The sequence below is a fragment of the Pipistrellus kuhlii genome, unplaced genomic scaffold (genome assembly GCF_014108245.1).
Source record: "Pipistrellus kuhlii isolate mPipKuh1 unplaced genomic scaffold, mPipKuh1.p scaffold_m20_p_6, whole genome shotgun sequence".
Classification (NCBI taxonomy): Eukaryota; Metazoa; Chordata; class Mammalia; order Chiroptera; family Vespertilionidae; genus Pipistrellus; species Pipistrellus kuhlii.
The window spans coordinates 5730223-5754942 of NW_023425562.1; the positions used below are offsets into that span (position 1 = coordinate 5730223).

Consider the following 24720-nt stretch of genomic DNA (forward strand, 5'->3'; position numbering starts at 1 on the left):
TTTTACCTCTCAATCTGCAAGGGTGTGGCTGCCTGCAATGTGTCCTCCATCAGCCAAGTCAAGCCCTTGATCCACATATTCACTTCATCCTCAGATGTAGCTGTGAGTGAGGGGTGAACAGCTGAACTGAGGACACGTACCACCCATGGAGCCAGAGACCAGGGACATTCCCCTTAACTATTCCCCTGCCTCCGCCAGCCCCTAAACTCCCACCTTGCAGACTGAGGGTCTTCAGGCGGAATTCCATCCCATACAGGATGACAAAGCAGTGTGATTGGTCCGGTCGGAAAGCAGGGTCCTCTTGATAGCGATCAAAGTCCCGTGAAGTCTTCCCTGGGCGGATCTCCTTGATTTCTCGAATGTCAACTAGGAAGATAGAGAAGAGGTCAAGGTCAGGCTGAGGTCTCTGAGACTTAGCACTGAAACAAGGGCAACCTGGTTTCCTCAATACCACACTCTCCCTCATGGAGGGACCACAGAGAGACTCCCCTCCTGGGTGACGAGAGCTGAGGTGCACCTAAGCATGTCTCTGCTCAAAGCTGAGCTGTCTGGGGGAGGGTCAGCTTGGTCCCGTGTACCTTTCCCTTGCTAAGAATACAACAGGATACTCTGACCTGAAAAAAAGCTGTTCTGTGAGGACCATTTCCTTACACAAAGTACACAAACCAAATTGCACAGTCCCTTGGGGAGGGCGGGGCTGGGCAGGATCAGGCCCAAAAAACTGGTGCACCCCTGAAATGGCCAACCCTCTGAAGTCACCCACAAGCAAATGTCAGCAAGAGGCCTCTCCCCCAAAGCAGCAGCTGTCCATGGGGTGTTTCCTAGCCTGGTTATCAGGCCCTAACACAACACAGGTGGGGAGCCATAGGCCTGAATGGCAGACACCTGCCTCGGCCGCTGATCCAAAGATGATGCTGAGTGACTCGTTTGCCTCTCAGTCTCGGTTTCACCATGTATAAAGTATAAAGAAAGGGCTAGACTGCGCTTCTCTAGAAGGCAGAGTGGTAGAAAACCATTCATGGACTCTGGGCTGGAACCCAGCTCAGGTCGTACTAGCTGTGTGACCTCAGCAGAGTGACAACTGCCTGACCCCACTGCTGCTTCGGCGGGAACACAGTAACCAGTAACGGCAACGTGAGGATGATGGTAAGATCCAAAGTACTGAGAGCAGCGTGACAAGAGCTCATCCAGTGCCGACTCCTTCACCAAAATCAGCCCCTGCACACAGGTTGTGAACCAGGCCTGGAGAGGGCTGCCCGGCCACACACCCACTCTACTCTGGTGTTAGCTGGGCGCTGGACAGAAAGCAGACTTACCAGCCAGATAAAGGGACTTAGGGAGGCTCAGGTCAAATGAAAGAAGCCTGGCTTTCTGAGCACTCCCCGAGAGCCCCTCTCACCAAATGTGCTCAGCCCAGACAGGCCTGGAAGATGTGGGGCCAGGAGCAGTGCCAACATGCTACCTGGCCAGCCTCCCCCTCAGGAGCCCTCCCAGCCCAAACTGCACCCCACCGGCTGGAATGTCCCAAGGGGACAAATTCCCCAGGCTCTTCCCTGTCCCTCTAGCCACAGCTGGGGTACATCTATCCCACCTTGCACAGTATGGCAAGGCTTCTGGCCCCAACCCCAGCTCCCCCTCCACACATCACTGGTTCTACCGGCCTGCTCCATGTCCTCAGCAAGCCCCTTGGGCCTGGTTCTACAGCCGAAAGCCCCGACTTTCCTGCCAGCTGCCCTGTCCCCAGTTCTCACCAATGAGCCATCCTTCCTGAGTCTTCAGAATCTTTAAGAACATTGCTCTCTGGTCCCTCCCCAAGTTACTCACTAAGGAGAACATGCTTCTTTTCTGGCCTTTAAGGCCCTTCATCATGGGCTCAATGATTTACCCTCCAGCTTCTGTCCTCCCATCTTCTCTACTCCATCCAAAGTAAGCTGGGCCAATGGAAAGAACAGCCAGCACCTTCCTGTCCCCCATTTCATCTTGGTTCCCAGCCAGGGACTGTCCATCTCCCAGACTCCAATTCTACCAAGTCCCAACTTGGAAACGCCTTCATGCAGTGGCCATACCCTTGACCCCAGTGGCACTATGCATATACACACCTCATCTCGCCGTAGACCAGGCAGTGCTTGCTCAATGACCAAGTGAACAAATGAAAAAGACAGTCACACCGGTGGGGGGAGGGGCAACAAAATGGGGGTAGCTTTTTTTAAATTGGGAGCCATACTCAGGTAGAAACAGGGAGGGGGAAAATTGAGTCACAAAGACCCAGCCCAGAAAGACAGTTTCCAGGGATGGAAGGAGGAGCGGAACAGGGGAAATGCCCAGAGGAGAAACTGCAGAACCACCACAAAATCTGCCCTTTGAAATAGAAACCAGCATGTTTTTCCGGTGCAAAGCTGCTGTCATCCTCCCACATCTCTGACAGAGGCACAAAACCTCACACACACGAATGCATGTAGCACAAGGCCTGTGTGGTGCATACTGGGGCCCTTCCTCTCAGCCTTCCCCTCAGTACATAGAAGTAGTCACAGCGTGACAGCTAAGAGGTCAGTACGAAGCCTACTGCTGGGCTACACGCAGCCACCCCACACACGTGCACATGTGCACAACACACTGATGGGCGGTAGCCATGAGTGAACCCCAGCCATCCCTGTGCTCCTGGGCTAACTTCCATTGAGACCAGGCTGGAGGCAGAACAGGCTCCCACCCAAGACAAGTAGGCACAGAGCAGCTCCATCTAGGCCAGGTGTCCAAGTCTCCGAAGCTCCTGTTGGCACATCTAGTCCCTTGTACTTCCCTCATAAGGAGGTGCCAGCCTGGTCCTGATGCCCTCCAAGGCCATCAAGCCAACAGCAGGCTGAAAGGACACAACACCAGAGTGAAGCACCTTTACAGGTTCTTAAAAGCGACACCCTGTGCGATCTCGTGCCTCCCAGAACAAACAGAGCTGGGTCCAGGGACTGTCATCATTGAGGGGACACTCCCTGGGTCAGACACAGCCTTGTCCCTACTTTGGGGGTTTGGGGGCTGGGCCACAGTCAGTCTGGGTCACACCTGCAATGGGACAGAGAGAGACCCTACCAAGGGCCAGGGGGGAATTGCTTAGAGGAGCAGTAGAACAGCAGCACCCTATTCCTAGCGACCCATAGCCCAGCACTCATACCACTCAGAACCACAGGAGAACACGCTCGGAGGAACACGAGGGAAAAGAAAAGCCAAAGGCACTCAGAGGTCCCTGCTAGGCTGGAGATGGGAGGGAGCCCGCTACCTCTGTCAGGACAGGGCTCTAAGTTCAGATCAGTGCATGCAGATGTGGCTCAGGCCAGAAGCTGCTTCCTGAGCCTGCGGCAGCTACAGCACCCCTCTTGCACACGCACCAACAGCCTGAGGCATGTGCACACCACCGCCTCTCCTAGGGTGGGGTACCAGAATGGGAGACTAACAGGTCTGAAATCACAACACCAAGTTTCAAGTCCCATTTCCAAGCTCATACATAGCTTGGGCTTTAGACATGCCGGCTCTCCTCACTGGCAAGCCATGGATAAAGGGAAGGCTGTAGAGGGGATGGGCCTGCCAAAAACCCTTCACATGTAGACAGACTGCTACACCGAGAGCCACATGGGATAGTCAGCCTTAACCTGCCCTGACTGCCCCAACTTTGGACTGTTTTCTGTTGGGTCTTTACGCAGAAGGAAGTGGCTCACAGCATGGCGGCAGGGCTCTAAGCACTGAAGATGCCTGATGATCAAACAGGGAGAGGCTCCCTTCTCTCCTCTCTTGGCCCGGGGATAGGCTCCTTGCCTGAGACCACAGAGACTAAAGGCCAGCAGTTACTCAAAGCCCAGTGCTCAGGTCATGCAGACTTGAAGAGCAAATATCTTCCATATATATTGTACAAGCAATGGCAGTCACTTTCTCTTTAAGAGCCTCAGGTTCCTCGTCTGAGCCACAGAACTGACCCCAAGCACTCAGGGAGCTGTAGCCAGATAGCAAGAAAGGGCAATGCTGCTCAGGACCAGCTCAGGACTTGCCGTCACAGGAGAGTAGGTCTCTACCCCTCGGACAGTACCCGCTGTCCTGAGTGGGGGAGGAGAGGGTGCTGTGAAGGGACAAGCTAACTGGCAGGCAGCCAGTCTGGAGCCGGGGAAGGGTAGAGGACAATGAGCACAGAGGACCTGCCTGTGCTCAGCCCTTCTGAAGGTAAGGCTACTTCCTGTCTTGGAATCCAGCTCCCCACCCACTCCCAGACATTAGGCCAGCCCACGAGGGCCCCACCAGCTCTGCTTCTGCCCAGGGCTTCTGGACAGCAACTGCAGGGCTGTGCTGGGGCAGCATTTCTGTTGACCAGACAGACTCCTCGGACAAGAATCCCAAGGAAGAGAAAGGGGTGGCAAAGGTGGGACACGGAGATTTTTTGGGTTCCTCAATGAGCACAGCCCAAGAAAGCCGGCCGGTGCTCCTTGTGGAAACATGGCTTCACCCTGACCATGGTGGGCTGTGGGAGAGGGTGTCCAGAATCACGTCCAAGACCCTAAGTTAGATCCCAGCTTCTTGGTCAGGAACCCATGTCCTAGGTCCCCAGCCCTCAACTGAGGCCACTTTCCAAATGGTCCATCAGGCAAGGAAGACGTATGAAGAGTCATGAGCAAAACTTCCCCCTCTGAGCCTCTTTCCTCATCTGCAAAGGGGATCAGCACTCCTGGCACCCTCTTCATGGGCTGCTGTGACATATTAGTGCGATGACAGACACAAAGTGAGCTTACCAGGAAGGGACAGGAGAACATACTGAAAATTAAAACCCCCAAATGAAGATATTTCCAAGAAAACCACCACGACAAACAATAACAACATACACACACAGAGAAGGAAATGACACAGATTTCTGGACATGAAACATGCTTTTAGTGCAAGTTTCTTGAGTTTTCCCTTTATATGGTAAAGTAATTGTAACTGAGTTAACTGATGTAAACTATAATAGAAATGGTTCACCTTAAAATGCATGCAAATATATTTTGCAACTTAAAAATATCACAACTCATGGTTAAGTATGAAGGTTCTTTTTAAAACCTGACTGTCTGACAGAGGTGAGTGTATGTTAACCCAGACAGGTCCCCTCCCTCTGGGGGTTGTCAGTGTGCCCACCTGTGGGACATGGACGCCCTGACCAGTCCTGCAGAGGGCACTGGAGGAAATGGGGAAAGCCCCGCCTTTCTAAAAAGAGTGCAAATCCAATCAAGGCAACGAGACGCAGAGCCCAGCCTCACGCTGGCTCCCAGCCTTCCTCCTTACCTCTGAGCCTGCACTTTGGGCTCTTCCCTCCATTCCCCAAACCCAGGTCCTGTTTTGCAGAGTGCTTACATTCCCGAGCTAATTACCTATGAAGCAGCAAAGACCCCAGGTACTCAAAGATGATATAAGGGATGAAGAGGGTGGAGGTGGTGTTGGTGGTGGGGCACCAAAGCCTGAGGAGCTACATAAAATATGCTAATACAGTCGTCAGTGAGGTGACTCTGGGGGCAGGAAAAAGGACCAGGCACAGCTGGGGGGATGTGGTCTCTGGGGCCATGTAATCGGGAACAATGGAAGGTCCCTGCACAAAGGCACCGCACCTACAGCCAGTGGGAGCTATGGGAAACCAATGGAGCTATGAGGCAGCAGGAACAGTACAAGTACAGGCAGGGCTCCTTTAAAAAATTTAAAAAATAATAATATATATATATATTTCTTTATTGACTTCAGAGAGGAAGGAGAAGGAGAGAAACATCAATGATGAACATCACTGATCGGCTCTTTCCTGCACGTACCCTAATGGGGATCAAACCCACAACCCAGCATGTACCCTTGGCCGGAATCGAACCTGGGACCGACCCTTCAGTCTGCAGGCTGACCCTGTATCCACTGAGCTAAGCCAGCTAGGGCTACTTTTTTTTTTTTTCCCCTTAAACTTTAAATATCTTTTTTTTTTTTTAAATATATTTTTATTGACTTCAGAAAGGAAGAAAGAGGCGGGGAGAGAGAGAAACATCAATAGAAAGATAGAAACATCAATGAGAGAGAGTCATTGATTGGCTGCCTCCTGCTTGCCCCACAACGGGGATGGAGCCAGCAACCCGGGCATGTGCCCTTACCTGAAATTGAACCCAGGACCCTTCAGTCCGCAGGCCAACACTCTATCCATTGAGCCAAACCGGCTAGGGCGTGCCAGGGCTCCTTGAGCACCACGCCCTGCTTAGCTCTAAGCCAAGGCCACCAGGGGATTCAGAAGAGTGGGTCCCAGGGGTCAGGAGAGGTGTGCACATCTTCCCAGAAATGCTCTCATCAATCACCTTCTCCATGCACAGTCTGTGCACACAGATGGGCCATTCCCAGTACCCCCACCCTTCAAGGCAGCCAACCACTTCATCATCCTCCAAAGAAACTATGTGCCAAGCGCCCCAGAGGGAGCACAAATGGAGCTTACCCTTCTCCCCCAGGAATGCGGAGGTGCAGAAAGGAAACCTCAAGGGGAAGTGACTGTGCTCTGGCCAATTCCTGGCCCTGCACCTCTGCCACCAGTACACTCAAAGGTTCTGAGGTTCCCTCACGGTGGCTCCCCAGGGTAGGGCAGGCACCTGAGAGCCTCTTCACAGGGAACAAGGCAAAGGGGCTCTGTACCCCAGGACACCTGTCCCAGTCAGGAATATCAGCTTCAAACAGAGCCTTCACAGCTCTAAAGGCAAAAGATGGAGGTGGCCAAAGAGAACAGAGACAGAACCTGGGCGCAGGCGGCAGAGAAACCTGGTGCTGCAGGCCAGGTGTCCGGAGGGCCAGCAGTTTCCCAGATGTCTGCCCACTGAATGCCACAGCCTCCAGGAGGAAGAGGTCCCCTCCCCTTCCTACCTTACAACAGAAACAGAAGCAGCTCCCAGCAAAGCGGAGGCTATCTACCTCGATTTTACAAATGAGAATCCAGGCTCAGAGACCCAGGGTCACAGGGCTGCGCAGCAAGAGGAAGGGGCAGCAGTTGCCTTCAAAGCCAACTCGCAGGGGGGAGAGGAACAGAGCCCCTTCCCAGGATGCACACAGGAAGGCCCTCACCGAGTATACCAAGGGCAGAGGTCAGCATCTGCCCCTGGCTGGTGTTTCCTCAGTCACTATTCCCTCAACACCTGACTGAGGAGAGCTGCCAGGCCTGACTCAGCATCCGGCTCTCTCCCACCTTGATAAACAGGAAAAGGCTATTCAGTCAGCTGGCCGGAGGACTGTGGATCCTCCCAATGGAACCCTGCACCCCATCTACTAGCTGCCTCAGCCACCGCTGTAAAGGACCCCCACTGTACAGAATGTTATCTAGTCTAGAGTTTAGATGAAGCTCCTCTTTGGAGCCATGAGGAAGTGACTCCACAGCAGCCACCATTCCTGAGAAGCAGCAGGGCAGCCCCACCTTCCAGGCAGCGGCCCTCTTTCCTAGATGCTAAGTGAAGCCCACCCATTCTGAGGCAGGCACAGTATGCCCAAGCCCCAAAGGAAGAGGGAAAGGAGGCACCATTCCATCATCTGATCAAACACCTACACACTCCGGGCCAGGCCCTGGGCTGGGTCCTGGCTAAATGGAAATCAATAAGGCACTGGAGTTCCTGCCTCTGAGAAAGTCCCTCCCTGGTGGAGGAAACATGGGAAGCAGGTAGTTATGAGGTCATGCCAAGAGGGGAACAACAGGGAGACCCAGGTCTGGTGCTGAGAGCACAGAGAAAGTGAGCAGTTTTATTTGGAAAGTCTCAGACTGCTGCAAAGACAGAGTAGAGGGCTGGCCTGCCCATGTCACGCAGAGGGCCAGAGCATCATTGCAGTAGCTTGTTCGGGTCACAGGACGTTTGTTCAGAGTTCTGTGGACGAGGGGAGAGAGAAAGGAGCCTAACCGGCCTGCAACACCACCGAGTAAGGGAAAACAACTGTAAGGGTAAGTGTAGCAAGAACCAAGGATTTATATGCATTCATATAAGCATAACCAATGGGCACAGACACTAGGGGGGTGAGGGTATGAATGGGGGGGGGGGGGAAGACAGGGAAATGGGGGGATAAGGACACCTTAATCAATACCAATAAGTAATACCTTAATCAATAAAAAAATAATAAAATTTAAAAAACAAAAAGAAGCCGAGACCGGTTTGGCTCAGTGGATAGAGCGTCGGCTTGGGGACTGAGGGGACCGGGGTTCAATTCCGGTCAAGGGTATGTACCTTGGTTGCGGCATTTCCCCAGTAGGGGGTGTGCAAGAGGCAGCTGATGGATGACTCTCATTGATGTTTCTAGCTTTCTATCTCTCTCCCTTCCTCTCTGTACAAAATCAATAAAATATATTAAAAAATAAATAAAAAACAAAAATAAATAAAAAACAAAAAGAAGGGACTGTCCCAATTTTTCTGTCGGTCTGCGGACTGAAAGGTACTAGGTTCGATTCTGGTCAAGGGCATGTACATTGGTTGCGGGCACATCCCCAGTAGGGGGTGTGCAGGAGGCAGCTGATCGATGTTTCTAGCTCTCTATCCCTCTCCCTTCCTCTCTGTAAAAAATCAGTAAAATATATATATATTTTTTTAAATCTCTTCTCTCACATTCCTCTCTCCCAATCTAAACTGTGAACAAGTCCTACTGGCTTTATTTATTATTCACAACTATGTTTACTGAGCACCAGATGAGTGGTAACTACTTTAAAGTAATTCCACTGACAGTCAATACTCTCTACTGGCCTGTAAGCTCCTTGAGGGCATGGGCCATGCTGTCAGCTTCAATTCCCCAGTACCTTGCAAGAAATGGGATGAGTTAGGAGAAGAAAAATCTGGGGCCTCCCTCCCCTCAAGGAATAAATAGGGGCCTCTGACTGGGGTCTCAGTGACAGGGACTGACGGGACAGCAGAGGCCTCCTCTTGTGGAGCTTGCTGGGCCCGATGCATTCATTCTCAGCACCCAGCCCTGGCTCCTCTCTGGTTTCTCTGTTACCACCACCATGAGCCCTGTTTCTTCTTGGGGAGATCTGGGGCAGCCTTTAAACCCCAACAGAGTCAAGCTTGACTAGGAAGTTGGGGATGTTCTAAGTCAGGGCTGGGGAATGACGGCCTACAGGCCAAATAAAGCCAGCAAAATCTTTTGGTCTGGCCCTGCCAAGGCATTAGGAGTGAGTTAATTAAATGTTTGACCAAATACAGCAAGAAGCTAATTTTAAGTCTATAACATTGTATGCCCTAAGAATCCTATATAATAAAACCCTAATATGCAAAATGATCGAATGACAGAATGATCGGCCGCTATGACGTGCACTGGCCACCAGGGGGCAGATGCTCAATGCAGGAGCTGCCATCCCCCGCCCCCCTGCTTGGGCAGGGGTCAGTGCACTCCCACAGGGCTCACAGCTGGGGAGTGCAGCAGCGGTGGCAGGAGCCTCCCCCACCTCTGTGGCAAGGATAAGGACCCTTTGAGAGATGTGCAACTGCCAGCTTAGCGGGTCCCAGACTACAAGAGGGCGCAGTTGGGCTGAAGGACACCCCCCCCAACCGTGCATAAATGTCATGCACCAGGCCTCTAGTGATATAAATTTCCAAATGGCTCTTGACAGAAAAAAGGTTTCCCACCCCTGTTAAAAAAATAAATAAATAAATATATATATATATATATATATATATATATATATATATACACACACACACACACACACACACATATATATATAGTGTGTGTGTATATATATATATATATATATATATATATATATATATATATATATATTAATTACAGGGGTGGGAAACCATATATATACATACATATATATATACATATATATATAAAAAAGCCAGTGACTAGAACCCTGTAATGTCTGGAATGATCAGAGGCTATGATGCCCACTGCGGCCAGCGAACCTGCCCACTGGGGGGTGGGGCCAGCTCCCCCCAGCCAGCCCACTCCCAATAGGTCTCTTCCACCCCAATCAAGGGTAGAGCAGCAGCCAACACCCTCACGGCCCCTCCTCCCCAGCCCTGTCCATAAACATCTCCCTTACCCCCAGTAGGGGGCAGAGCTGGCTAGCCAACTTCCTGCAGCCCCTCCCCCTGCCCAGCCCCACCCCAGATTGGCCCCCCCACCTTGATTAGGGGCCAGCCGGCCAACCACCTGTGGCCCCTCCCCCTGGATGGCCCTGCCCCAGATTGGCTCCCCATCCCATTGGCTCATGGCCCCTCCCCCAATGGGCCCCCCACTCCAATTAGGGTCTGGGCCAGCCGACTACCACGGCCCTTCCCCCTGGCTGGCCCCACTCCTGATCAGCCCCCCACCACCCTGATCAGGGTGTGCCAGCCGGCCAATCTCCTACCATCTCCTCCTCCGACAGGCTGGGCTCCAATCGGGCCAGGCTGGCTGGACCCCACCTATGCATGAATTTGTGCACTGGGCCTCTCTAGTCTAAGTAATAAAAGGAGTCACCCTCAGAGGTCTGCTCACTGGGCATCCACTCCTGCCACCACAGTAGCCACTCCCAGAGCTGCTTGGCCCAGCCTCTCCTCAGCATCTGGCCACACTCCCTTTGGGCCATGCCAGCCAAAGCCAAGCCACTCTCCTTGTCCTCCTTTTGCTTCCTGGGGAGGTGAGGCCCCAGTGCTTGTCTAGACTCTGACCTCACTCTGATGTGACAAAGAACCCACCCACTCACTGCCTCTCTCTCTAGGATAGGGGTGTCGAACTCAATCAGAGAAGGGGCCAAAATCTAAAATCCAGCCTAAATCGCGGGCCGAATGGTTTACTGAACAGTCATAAACTGTCATTGTGATGGAAACGCAGCGGAGTGCAGTGATGACAGCGCGGTGCGGGCCACATTGCAAGGCCTGGCGGGACGGATTTGGCCCGAGGGCCTTGTGTTTGACACATGTGCTCTAGGAAGCCCAGCTCTGATTTTTAGGGATGGCCTCCCCTTCCTTATTTGAACTCCCTAGTTCTACCATTTTAAGACAGCACTTGATCTCCCCTCTACTAGCACGCATCCTAGGATAGCTGCCTCTCGGCCTCCCCCAACCACCTGCAGAGCCTCACCCTTCCAGTGTGAGCCAGTATCAGGCCAGGGACCAGGACAACCTCGAGAGCTCTGTTCTCACTGACGGGGTTTTCTCTGTATGTCACTGCTGGTCTCAAGGCCCTAAGAAACACCCCTCAGCAAGTGACATACACACCCTTTTCTACTCTCCTTGGGAGAGTATGTTAACATCTCCCAAGAAAAGTCACAGTCCCATTTAGGAACTGACTTGTGAACATAAAGCTTCTTATACCCAAATATTGTTGTGGGTGGAGAAAGTGACTAGGGTAGGAAGAACACTGCCTCCAAACAGCTGGACTACCAGGTGCAATGAGGGGAAGTGGTCTGCAGAGCCTCAGAGACCCACCACCCCCACCCGCTCTTGTCCCTGCCCAATGTCCCAGTTGACCTCCTGGAACATTCCCCGGTGGGCTGAGAAGCCTTTTAGACCTGTGGCAAACTCCTCCCCTCCGTCCTAGGATTAGTCACTTCATGAACTCTCTGGGCCTGAGGCTAGAGTCAATCAATCCCAGGGGTTAGAATTCCCCCACCACACACCCACACCACCAGAGTCCCAGTGTGGCCAATGCCTTACTCCCCCACTGACAAGGCCAAGCCAAGGACACTGTGACCTGGGGGCATCCCTTAAACAACTACTTCCCACAGGATTTCAGCTCAGCCCTATCCCCAGGTGTCCAAGAAAACAGGAAGCCAACCCCGAAGTAGACGTCCCACCCCGACTGAGTTAGAATTAGATCTCACACAAACAAGTGGCCAAGCTCGCTGAGGCCCATCCCCTCACCAGTCTGGTCAGTTGTTTGCTGCCAGGCCCTGAGTTTGGGTCAGGCCATTTACTCCTCATCGTGCCCACATGCCCGTGCCTTGCTCCCAGGCAGGCCCCTCACGACCTTTGCAAAGATCCTCTAATTAATGCTGCCAGGCCAGCCAATAGGAGAAAGAGCCCCCAGGGCAGAGAGAACAGATTCTGTGTGGACACTTGGGCTCAGCGTATCGCACTTTAGGCACCACTACCTCCCACCAGCCCTGGGTTTTCACGGTTTTCTGCTTGTTCCAGATCTAAGCTTCCCAGGATCAAGGACTGGGTCACCTCCTTTTCTTGCTTCCTAACCCGACTCCTCTGTGCCAGGCTTGGGCTCAGCAAAGGAGATGCCAATGTTTTGCAAGAGAAGAGCCCCGCCCCATTTATTCCGCATCCTGAGTGCTGCGAGGCCAGGGCCACCTGCCAATACCGGGAAGGGCCCAGGAGGAAGCAGCAGAGCCTATACACAAAGCCTACATGTGGGCTCTAAAAGGAGCCCTCCCAGAATGGGCCGGGTTCCTAGGCGGTGACGAGTGGGGAGAGCGCTCGTACTTGTGCCTGGGCACACGGCCAGTGCGGCCTCTCCAGGGCTGGCCAGGCACCACCTCGAAAGGAATGAGTCTTACAAGGAGGGAGGAAGAATATTAACAGCTGAGCCAGGAACGTAAGCAGAGATTCTCCGAGTCCCATCTCATGGGATCACAGCCTCCCCCAAAGCAACTAACTCCACCTTCCCTATTGCCCAGGCCTTCTCAGGCCTCTTTCCCTCTCCTCTGGGCACTGAAGTTCCCTCGGAAATCCCAAAACACCAGCAAAGGAGCTCTGGGAGCTATGATCAGAGGTTCTAATTCTGGGGTGATAGCAAGGAGCTGTGGGCACAACAGACTAGACGCAGGGGCAGCTCAATAGGGGCACGTGTGTTGGGCTGAATGTAGGGAGGCGACAGGCAAGAGCACAGCTATAATACCTAAGCCTGAACACAAGACATCTATTTCAAAGACCCCAGCCAAAGCAGCCTCTTGACCCACATGGGCAGTCGTCTCCTCTGCCACAGCAGCACAGCTGGCCCAGTCACAGAAATTCATCCCTCTGCAGCCTGGTCTGCCAGGTGTTCAGTCTCTGCACCAGAGGCTGACCCAGAGTTACTGAGACCTCTCTCAGGGACAGTGGTGTGGCATGTCACAGACATGCAGCAAGAGGGGCAAATGAGCCCTGGCTGCTGTCAACCCACGATTCGAGGCTGCGCTTTATCCCAGCACACCCTCACCCCTCCTGACAAAGGCCTCTGGCTTGTTCCCTTCACAGCACTCCCCACACCCTGGAATTACTTTATCCGCCTCGCTGTTTGTCCTTTCTGGCTGCATCCACCAAACCTTTTTATGGTCACTACTGGACTCCATGGTGTCTGGCATGTCAGCAAATGCCAGAGTCCAAAGCTAGAGAAGCACAAGTAAGGGTCTCCTTGTTCAGTGTGCCATGTAGGCACAAGAGAGCTGGGTTTTTCTCCTCTTTTTCATTTTTACAGAAAGTATACCAGGCTAGAGACCTACGGCCACCAACAAGTCATAAGATAATCAAGTCCACACAGAGGCTAGGGCACAATGTGAGACAAATGCAGGAACGTGGATGAAGGCATGCATGTGAGCTTGTCACCAGGGGTCCTAAAAGGCCCTCCTTAGTGCACCCAGGTTCCCATTTCCCTGGCAGAGGCTCAGGTACAGCAGTCATCATGAGCCAGTAAGAACAAGTCAGAATGAGGCTCTTCTCTTCCCCCACCTCAAACCAGGGGCTTCCTCACACCCTGCAGGATGGGAAAGCATCTCTCTGGGGGCGCTATCATGAAACGAGGACAGCAGAGGATCTAGACAGAAGCATGGAATCCAGTTTGTCCAGAGAAGCCTAAGCTGGTCAAACCAATCTGACTGGACGCAGAATAAATATCAGTTCTGCCCGCATTAAAAAACCAACAAATAAAAAAAACACAAAACTCTGGCCCAGCCAGTGTGGTTCAGTGGTTGAGCATCAACCTGTGAGCCAGGAGATCAGTTTGGTTCCCAGTCAAGGCACATGCCTGGGATGTGGGTTCAGTCCCCAGTAGAGGGCATGCAGGAGACAGCCAATCAATGATTCTCTCCCATCATTGATGTTTTAATCTCTCCATCTTCCTTCTTCCCTGAAATCAATAAAAAATATATTAAAAAACCAAAAAATTCTGGTCCCATAGAACAGCCCATCTATTGTCACTTTCTCCAGAGAGAGAGAGAGAGAATAAACTGAATACTGTAGTGGAAATCAGAAATGCTAGGCTCTGGACCAGCGCTGCATGAACTTGCTGTATGACCTTAACCTCGGCATCCTGGTTTCCTCATCTACAAGAGAGCTAATCATTCCTGCCCTCCCTCAATTCATGGAGCCATGGTGCAACTCAAACAACACAATAGATGAGAAAGTGGTCCAGAACTCCATTCAAATACCCGATTCTTTTCATGTCCCGGGCATCTGTGTCCAGACTCAAAGAAAGAACACAGAAATCAGAGCAGCACTGTGGCCAAGCTTGGTGATGGAACTGGGGCTGTCACTAAAGTGAAAGCAAAGGAAACAAACTCTTATTAAGTGACCTAAAGTGCCAATGCTGTGCTGAGTACTTTCACATAAAACCTTACCCTCATATAATCTCATCCAACTATGGATAATACACTCTGTTAGAAAATTACTTTTACAGCTGAAGATCCACTTCAGGCGGTTTAAAGTAGTTTGCCCAAGGTCACAGGAAGAGCTGAGACTCAACCCAAATCTAACTGATTCTAGCCACAAATCTCTGGTCACAGCAGCCCAATTAGCAACTGCTGCTGGAGGCCATTCCTCTTCCTTATCATCTGTTACCTGGCTGCCCTCAAAGATCCCCCAGGGAAGCCCGGGTGCCACGCTTCTCCAAACAAAGCACTCTTCAAGAGGAACTGGAACACTCCCCTCCCGCGCCACACCCATTTCTCCTAGGACTCTCCTCCAAGTCCCCACAGACTCCTCCAGTTCTAAGAGAGGGAGTGGAGAGGGGGAAAGTCTCTTATCCTCTACTAACAGGTCTAGGGACATTCTCTCTCTCTGGCCTCCTGGAAGCCATGTCCCAGAGGAAAGGGCACAGAGTGGGAAGGGATGCCATGAGTTAATGGAGATGGGCAGGGACAGGGACAGCAGATGCACAGGCAGGCTCTACCACAATGAGGCGGTGGCATGAGAGCACTTCCTGGAAAACATGGGGCTCACACTATGGGCTCTGGTAGGGACACTTGGAAATAGGCCAATCTGATACCTTCAGATGATACCAAAGCAGACGCTTCCAGCCAACTGCCCAACCACCCTACAAAAGTCCGCAGTGGGAAACAAACAACAAAAAAATCACACCCTGGACAGTGACCCCGACAACAGAGGACTGCTGAGAGCCTGGAGAGAGAAGATGGGTGGGCCTCTGTGTCTCTGAATCAAAGGGCTTAGTGACCAGGCACCAGCCCCCTCTACAGGGCCGTGGGATTTGCTCCTGTCTGCTATCAGGACCTCCTAGGGAATTTCTCCCTCACCTTCCTCCTTGTAAGAGTTCCCACACGTTAAGCACTTATGCTGGGCCACACTCGATGCAAGCACTTTACACATATTCTCATCAAATCCTCACAAAAACCTCATGAAATAAATGCAGTTTGCTAATATCAGGAGCCCAGAGACAGTCATATGCTCAAGGTCACAGAGCAAGTTGCAGACAGGATTTTTAAAGTAGGCCGTCTGAGTTCAGAGCCCAAATGTCAAACTACAGTTGACCCTTGAACGGCAGGGCCCCTACACCACCTCGCCCCATGCTGTTGAAAATGTGTGTCTAACTTTTTTTAAAAATATATATATTTTATTGATTTTTTACAGAGAGGAAGGGAAAAGGATAGAGAGTTAGAAACATCAATGAGAGAGAAACATCAATCAGCTGCCTCCTGCACACTCACCACTGGGGATGTGCCCATAACCAAGGTACACGCCCTTGACCGGAATTGAACCTGGGACTTTTCAGTCTGCAGGCTGATGCTCTATCCACTGAGCCAAACCGGCTTTGGCAAAATCTGTGTATAACTTTTGACTCCCCAGCCATCCCTCACTATCCAAGAGTGCCGAACATTCCAGGAACCGACACCCCCCCCCCCCCAAATAGATGCCCAAATCCAAAGATGCTCAGGTCCCTTATATAAAGTGGCATAGAGCAACACATACAGCTGGCCCTGAAAATACTATTTTCAATCTGTGCTTGGTTGAACCCAAAGGACCTAGGGATATAGAGAAATGGTTGCATATATTTTTTTAAAAGTAGCGGGGCGTGGTGGTGCGCGCCTGTAGTCCCAGCTACTCCGGAGGCTGAGGCTGGAGGATGGCTTGAGCCCAGGAGTTCTGGGCTGTAGTGCGCTAGGCCCATCGGCCACCAGGTTGCCTAAGGAGGGGTGAACCGGCCCAGGTCGGAAACGGGGCAGGTCAAAGCTCCCGTGCTGATCAGTAGTGGGGTCGCGCCTGTGAATAACCACTGCACTCCAACCTGGGCAACATAGCGAGACCCCCCACCCCCCCCCCCACCCCCCGTCTCAAAAAAAATAACAAAGTATAAAGTGGTCCAAGTATACAGTGGGCCAGAGCAGTTCAAACCCATATTGTTCAAGGCCATCTGTGCTATGCTCACTGTCTCATTCCTCCACCACCACTGCATTTCCCCCCTGCCACAGCGAGGTCTTGCTTTGCTCACCAGCGCTCTCCTGTGAACCGCAGTAGCTCACGGGTCTCCCTCCTCAACCCCTCCCAGGCAAGCGTGCAAGACAGTCCTGCTGTCCACAGGACAGACTGCAGCCCATGAGCACAGCACACCGAAGTCCTCCCTGAGCTGCCCGCAACAGCCCCTGCCTCATCTCTACCACACCTAACACGTTCCCAACCATGGCACACGACCGCTAGAGCCTCAACCAGGGCATGGGCAAGTTCCCTAATCGCTCAAGGCCTAGTGCACAGTCACCTCCCCTGGCTCTCTCCCCTCAACCCCCCAGCTTGCTAAGCAGTACAAACCTTTATCCAGTATGTGTCACTCAGAGTTATAATTACATGTTCCCAAGTCTGTCTTCTTCAAGGGTCTGGGATTTCCTCAATAACATAGACCATGTCTCACTCATCTTTGAACCCTCAGTGGAAAAATAGATGTTCCAATAATACGTATCGAACAAACAGATGCCCCTCATTCCAATGGGCTACCCTAAACAAGGCCTGTAGCCACTATCTCTAACTGATACACACACGAGAAGCTGGAGGTACTGGGTGTGTGCTCAGCTCCTCCCGGCAGCTGTGCAGCAGGCCCCTTTCCTAGGTTCACAGGAAAAAGCCCCAGATGGACAGGAGGCTTGGCAGGGCTGGTCTGAAACCCACACATCAGTGCAAGCCTGGAGTGCTGAGGAAACACTAAGAGGTCTCACTTCCCCTGGAAAAACTACAGTCAGACAGGAAACACACAGGCAGGGATGGCAAGCTCCAGAGTTTCGGACACGTGTTCTTGCCCCGCTCCCATTGGGAGCAGCAGCCGGCACAAAGAAAACCCCTGCCGACACCAGGCCTGAGCAGGCGCCTTGGGCCTTGCCTTTAGTGCAGGCCTCGTGGTCTGTCTCCTCGCCAGTCTGACAGTCACAGGGGTCATGCTCCAGACAGCTGTCCCAACATCATCTCCTCTGAGCCTGACTGCCTTGTCCAGACTGCTTTCTTCTGCCACCCCCAAGCCTTGTCATCAAAGATACCACTAGGAATTGTCATTGTCTATTTCAGTTTCCTTGAGGGCAAGGACCTGTTTCCATTCACTACAAGGGGGGCTAGCACCTAGAAGATTATCTCCAAAAAAATTAAAGACAAAAGCCTAGGGCTCCAAAATCCCCACAGATGTGCCTGACTGGCATGCAGAGCTCTCCATGGAGCCTCTCCTGGGCCACTTACCCATAACCACCCTTCACTGAACCATCTCACCCAGAAGACACCAAAAGAAAAGCGCGCAGCCAGAGCCTAGAGGCTGAGGCTGTCTGTCATCCCAGGTCTGAGCACAAAGGTTTCTCCTCAGAGGAGAAACACAGATCACAATGACACGGGCCTGAGGCCCATTTGCAGCATAAACCTAAGGCTTAGCGTCCTCTCGGGATTGGCTAGCCAGCCACTGCCTGGAAAGTTGAGTCCACTGAGGCTGTCCCACACCAGCACTATCACCCACAGCAAAATTCACTCCCTGTATTTCTATTTCCTTATCTGTAAAATGGAATGGTACTCCAAACTCTCCCCTAGGGCCCTTGTGAGAATTAGCCAAGAAAACATGATGAAAAGTGTCTGTAGCACTCAGCAGGAAGTCTGTAACTGCTTTGTATTCACTTATGTCAGTATCTGGGGGGTGGGGGGGAGGGTATAAACATCACCCTGGTTCCTGTCATACCACCATGACAACTGGCACCAAAGCTCTTCTCCACCCCTCGTTAGAGCTAAACCACCACCCTGAAAACCAGTCCTACTTCACAAGTGGTAAAGTGAGAGGGCATTGCTAGGCCACAGGAGGTCTTCTCCCGGAGTGCTGTGCACTTTTCCTGAATTGTATTGTTCCTTTAGGGCGGTGGTTCTCAACCTTTCCAACACCGCGACCCGTTAATACAGCTCCTCATGCTGTGGTGACCCCCAACCATAAACTTATTTTCGCTGCTATTTCATAACTGTAATTTTGCTCCTGTGATGAATCGGAATGTAAACACAGGTAGGTTGAGAATCGCTAGCAGAGTGGCCTAAGACCATCAGAAAACACAGATATTTACATTACGGGATTCATCACAGTAGCAAAATTACAGTTGTGAAATAGCAACGAAAATAAGTTTATGGTTGGGGGTCACCACAACATAAGGAACTGTATTCGAGGGTCGCGGCATTAAAAAAGTTGAGAACTACTGCTTTAGGGCCAAGGACACCCACGGGTAACGAATGTGTCTCTCTCTCTCTGGCCCAGCTACAGGCACTGCATAGTATCCTGGCAAGGCCAGCAGGAAAAGGCCAGACACCTGAGGCACAGGCAAGAGGCCAGGTGGCAGGGGACCCAGCTGGCAGCCCAACCTTCCTCAGAGTCCACAGAGTGGGGCTGCAGGGATCAGAACTCATCAATGAGGTGCACCCATGAATGGGCAGAAGTGGGCAGCTTCAGTATGGGGCTCCATTTAGAATAGGGGTGTCGAACTCAATCAGAGAAGGGGCCAAAATCTAAAATCCAGCCTAAATCGCTGGCCGAATGGTTTACTGAACAGTCATAAACTGTCATTGTGATGGAAACGCAGCGGAGTGCAGTGATGACAGCGCGGTACGGGCCACATTGCAAGGCCTAGCGGGACGGATTTGGCCCGAGGGCCTTGTGTTTGACACATGTGATTTAGAAGATCTAAACTCCACACAAGTGTCTACTAGTCTTTTTGCCCAGACTCATTCAGTCCAGGCCTCCAAAATCAAAGGGCCAGAGCCACTTCTCTATCCTTACCCTATGCTCTAGGCCTCTCAAATCCCAGCTAGTTAATGAGATCACTGAAAATGCCCTTTACCTATGCTCCAGGCCTTAATTAAATGAGATCAGGCTGACCCACCCCAGGTCCTCAGCACTCCTGCATCCATTGCTCAAAGACCTGAGACACCGTGGACTAGACTCTTCCCTGTATTTACACACCACTTCCTTCTGCTCAGCCCCAACTTACAAACAAGAAAGTCAGGCATCAGATGTGCAAATCTCCATATACTTTTTCTACACACTGTTCTACACAGAAGGAGGGTGGGTGAGTTAAGTGGGTTGGAGCAAAAAACAAACTAACAAAAACAACAAAAACATTTCTTCCCCTTTTCTAGGTTGTGATCTTAAAAAAAAATTTTTTTTAAATCCTCACCCAAGGATATGTTTTGTTTTTTAAAACTTAGTTTAGAGAGAGAAAAAGGGAGAAAGAAACATCAGTGTGTAGGGAGAAATACCAATTTGTTGCTTCCCATGTGCGCCGTCTGGGGATGTGCCCTGACCAGGAACTGAACCCACCACCTTTTGGTGCACAGAAAGATGCTCCAACCCAGCCAGAGATTGGGCAGAGATCTACGTGAAATGTTAACTCGGTCTGGTCCCCATACTCCTCCCTTCCTGCACCCTCACCCTCTCCTATGGCCACACTCCACCTCTACAACATTCACAGTTGAGGGTCTAGGAAGACAGTCATAATCTATTGTTATTATTAACAACAGTTCACATTTACTCAACATTCATGTGTCAGACACTGCGCTAATGTTTCACATCAATTTCCTCATTTAACCTTCATATCAGGCATACAGTATATGTTGGATAAATTCTTACTCCCATTTTAAGGGTGATGAAAACTAAGGCTCGGAGGAGATAAGTAATGGGGGGAGGGGGAAGAGGGGGATCCACACACAACTAAAACGTGGGCTTCAAAGCCAGCCTTGCCTTCCATTAGCGCTGCTTTATTGCCTGCTGGTCACATGAATGGTTTGAAATGCAGCCTGTTACCCAGGGGATCTCTATATGGGAACCTCCAGGCAGTGCCACAAATTCACAGGGAGCACCACAGAAGGAAGGGGCTGTGCCTAGAGTCCGACACCTAGTGATGCTCCCAGAACTATCTCAACCCCTCAGCAATGCCTGTCCTTTCTCCACTTTGAAATTCTGTCTCTCAGATCACTAACATTTTCACCCAATGGCTGACAGGACCAATGGGGTCATGTGGGGAGGCAGCTGCCATTTCTAAGTTCTGCAGCTGTATCAGATCTGGAGTCTGTAGTTGAGGATGGCTGCCTCACCACAAGATTTCCTTCCTCCCCATCTACAAGCATATACACCATGCCCAAGGAGGTCCGCAGGACCTTCCCCCGGGGGTGTCACTTCCTGACCACCCTCCTCCACGTGGACCTAGTTCTGGGCCTGGCTCCCTCTAACACTAGTTGGGGGTAGTGGGGTGCGGGGGGAGGACCTTGCAGGAAGCAGCCCACAGCACAGGGTTGCAGACACATCATCTCTCACGCTTGGAGGCGGGGAGGGGAGAACAGAGCTGGGTGCCCATCCGGCCGCAGCACAGGCACGCACGAAGTGGAATAACACTCTGATAGATCTGGGATTTTTCAAAACCTCCCAACTCTCTGCTCCCACTGAGACCTGTGCAAAAGCAGCCCTGCACAGGCCTGGGAGGGCAAAGCAGCAGGAAAGCGAGAGTAGTGCGTGGTCCCCGGCCCCCTGCAGCCACAGGAGGACACAAAGACACCCCTCCACCCCCGCCCCAAACTGGCTGCCCGTTCTAGAAGAGAGTGCCTGACTCCAGGGCCGGCCACTCTGGAGCCAAGCTTGCAGAAGGCGCTTCCAGAGGGCAAGGGGAGCCCGGCTCCTCGCCGCCCACACAGACCTCCGAAAGTCAGCCTCAGAACAAAAGCGGCGGCGGCGGCGGCGGCAGGAAGAGCCAGCGCTGCCTCCTCGCAGGCTTTGCCAAACCAAACAGGACCACCAAGAGGGAGAGGAGCAGCCCAGGTTCTGCTCCAGAACAGCCTGACCCCGGCATCTCCCCAAGTTCTACTTCCAGAACCCCAAGGCTCCTTTGCAAACAAGAACCCAGCCTGGGGGGCCCGAGAGTTCGGCCAAGACTGCTCTCTTAGGAGAAAGGGTTTGGGGAGGCCACCGTCCCGTCAGGCCCCGGGTTCGGGGGCTGGCTGGGTGGAGGCTCTGCCTCGGCTCCCCTCACCCCCAAGACGACCACCAACCACCCCGTGGAGGGGATGGGAGGGGAAAAGGGGGACACGATGCCCGCTCCGCCGGCCTCCCAGCCGCCAGGGCGCTCAGACCTCCGGGCTCAGCGCCAGAACACTGCCCCCGGCTCGGGGAAGGGGGGTCTGTCAGGCGCCCGAGGACCCGGATGCCCCCACCGGGGTGACCCCCGGGGCCGCGGCGGGGGCGGGGGGCCCGGAAAGTTTGCGGGAGTCGCGCGCGGGCCCGGGTCCCCGCGGGCCGCAGGCCCCGGGCGGGGGCGACGGGGGCGCACTTACTGGCCCCCTCGATCTTGTCGGCGCCGCGGCTCCACGTGATCTGCCGCGTCTCCAACTTGACCTGGAAGGTCTTCCGCTCGGGCCGCTGCGACTTCTTGGAGTAGAACAAAGTCATGACGGTGCCCACCTCGAGGCTGCGGCAGAGGTGCAGCACCTCGGCGTCCGAGGGCGCGCCCGCGCCGCAGCCGTTGGCGCAGGGGGACGCGGCGCCCGCCATGGCTCCGCGGCGGCGGCGGCGGCGCGGGCTCGGCCGGCGAGACGAGGCGGCGGCGGCGGCGGCGGGGGCCGAGGCTGAGGCTGAGGCTGAGGCTGAGGCTGAGCGGCCGGCGACGGGCCCGGCGGCGGCTCCTGCGGGCGGAGACGGGGCGGGGCCTGAGCGGAGGGCGGGCGGCCCGCGGGCCCCGCCCCGGCCCGCGCGCCGGGAACAAAGACGCCCGCGAGCCCGTGGGGACGACCCCCGCCCGCCGCCCCCGCCGCCGCGCCTGCGCCCCGCGACCCCCCGGCAGGCCCGGGCGGGGACCGGGGGCCGGGGCGCCCTGGCGGCGGGCCCGCGCGCCCTCCGCCCCGCAGCCTCCTCCTCACGCGGCCGCGGCCGAGCTCGTCACGCGCGGCAGCCGCGCGCCGGCCCTGTCGCCCCGTCCCCGTCCCGCACAGGCCCGGCCGCGGCCGCGCCCTCACCCACGCTCCTCCAGCGCCGCCCGCGAGGCCGCAGGAGGGAGCGGTGAGGGCGCCGAGCGGCCCCCGCGCCCGCGAGTCAAACCCAGCAGCGGGGCGGGCTGCCCGCGCCGGGAGCCAGGCTGGCCGCCTCTCGCGGCGGCTGCGGGTCCTCTGCGCGGCCTCCCCGGGGCGGGGGCGGGGCGGGGCCGCCCGCCGATTGGCCGCCGCGCCCTGATGGACAGCGGGCTGCCCCGCCCCGCCTCTCTGGCCGCGCAGGGCCCGCCCACAGGCCGCAGACCCACGCCGGTCCCGCCCCTGCGGCCGGGGTGGCCTTCGAGGGTCCGCATCCCAGGCCCGAGCATCCCTCCCGCCCACCACCACCCCCAACGGGGCCTTTGGACCCGCGATGCGGGTCCTACCTGAAGGCGCCCCTCCTGCAAATGCTCCTCTGCGCCTTGGTCTTCCCGGCCTGACTTCCCTCTTTTCCTCCTCTCTCTCTGGCAGCTGCCTCCAACCTCAGAAGCCTCCCGAGGGCTGGGTCCCTGAGCCAGTTCCCAAGAGGACCTGACCTTTCTGGAGGCTTCACAGACTGCCCCCGCCCTGACACCCAGGTCCCCGCAGCAGCGCCGAATCTGTGTCTCCCCTGCACCCACTACCCGCTCCACGTCCCCACTCAACAGGCATCTCAGTCCCTCCTCACACTGCGCCTCTTGCAGGCTTCGTTTTCTTAGAACATGGCACGAAACTCTTAAGGTGCTTAGGCCAAAACCCTTGGGGATGCTCTTGATTCCTCTCTCTCTGCCTCAACCCACAGCAATTCATCCAGTCCAGTTCATTCTGCCCTCAGATATCTCCCCTCCACCCACAAGACCAAGGCCCATCTTTTCTCACCCAAACTTGACCCTCTTTGGTCTTCTAAAGGAAATGAAATGATTTCCTACCTCCAGCCTCAAACCCTCCATGACTTCTCATTGCTCACAAAAATCCACACTCCCTGCCGGGCCCAGCAAGTCCTGTATGGCCCGATCCCTTGCTCTCCCACTTCATCTCCCACTACCTCCCTTTCATGCCCAATCTCTAGCAACAAGTCCTTTTTGTGTCACAGGTGGGCCTCTTTTTAGTGCACTTGCCTTTATTGCGCTTCGCGGGTGTTGTGATTTTTTACAGACTGAAGGCAAGACCCTTCATGATTCTCTTTATCACGATACCTGCTGTATTAAGGTGGCCTGGAATGGAACCTGCAATATCTGAGATATACCTGTATCTGAGTAATTCACACTCTGTCTTCCTGAAGCCATTCCCTAGATTTGCCCCTGCCATCCAGCTGCCCCGTCACAGACAACTGCCCAAACCAAAGACACCTGAGGTCACGGTGGAGCCGGTCAACCAGACATGGAGCCAGAGCAGGATAAATTACCGCATCTCAGAGGTGAGAGGCCCAGGAGGGCATGCAGCAGATGCCAGAGGAAGATGCAGGTTTCCTGGAATCTGTGAGTGTGTAGCAGTGACTGCTCAGGCAGCCCACCCAGCTGGGTATTGATGGTGTGGAGCTGCCTCTGGCTTTGTCTTGTTGTAGTAGTGTGTGTGTGTGTGTGTTTTGATTCCCTCTCAAATGCAGCCAATCAGGAAGCGGAGTATTCAGCCCGAGGTCCAGTGCCTGGTGCTAAGGAGGCTTCAGCCACCTGAGGGGAAGGCAAGCGGCTGAGATGGACTGCCACCTAGTGACAAGCCTTTGAAGTGGGAGGGAGAGAACTGAAGTTGACCTAATGCTGGACCCAGGGCAACAGTGCTTACACATGTCACTCTTGATCCTCATAATTACCTCCTAATCAGGGATTACTGTCCCCAGTTTCACAACGAGGAAATAGATTCAGAGTTCTGTAACTTGCCCTAGGGCCACAACTAACAAGTGGTGATTTGAACCCAAGTCTGTTTGGCTCCATGCATTTGATGCCTCGAAGAGAGCCACTGGCTTAAGTAGGTCAATAGTCCTGTGCATGGAGGCTAGCTGGTTAGCCAGTGTAGGGGAGGGGAGGGGGCCTGGGGCATGGCTGGCCCAGGACACACGAAACTCAGAAAACGTGAGTGCTCATAAAGGGTGGCTAGTGCTAGC

At 53.8% G+C, this 24720-nt stretch overlaps 1 protein-coding gene across 3 annotated transcripts in view; it reads right to left on the bottom strand.

The window, feature by feature from the left end:
• The window catches only part of PLCG1 (phospholipase C gamma 1), a 37272-nt gene extending 14980 nt beyond the window's left edge, over positions 1–22292 (bottom strand). Inside the window, exons 1-3 of one of the 3 annotated variants that reach the window (XM_036419135.2) lie at positions 21951–22292; positions 214–366; positions 7–100 (exon numbers count right to left, since the gene is read on the bottom strand). In XM_036419135.2, the coding sequence (XP_036275028.1) occupies positions 7–100; positions 214–366; positions 21951–22167 (464 nt within the window). In that variant the 5' untranslated portion in view covers positions 22168–22292. Of the gene's footprint in view, positions 1–6; positions 101–213; positions 367–2707; positions 2827–21950 lie in introns of those variants that run through there. The other 2 variants (XM_036419134.2, XM_045574895.1) reach the window with 2 other exon arrangements.
• Positions 22293–24720: the final 2428 nt, after the last annotated feature.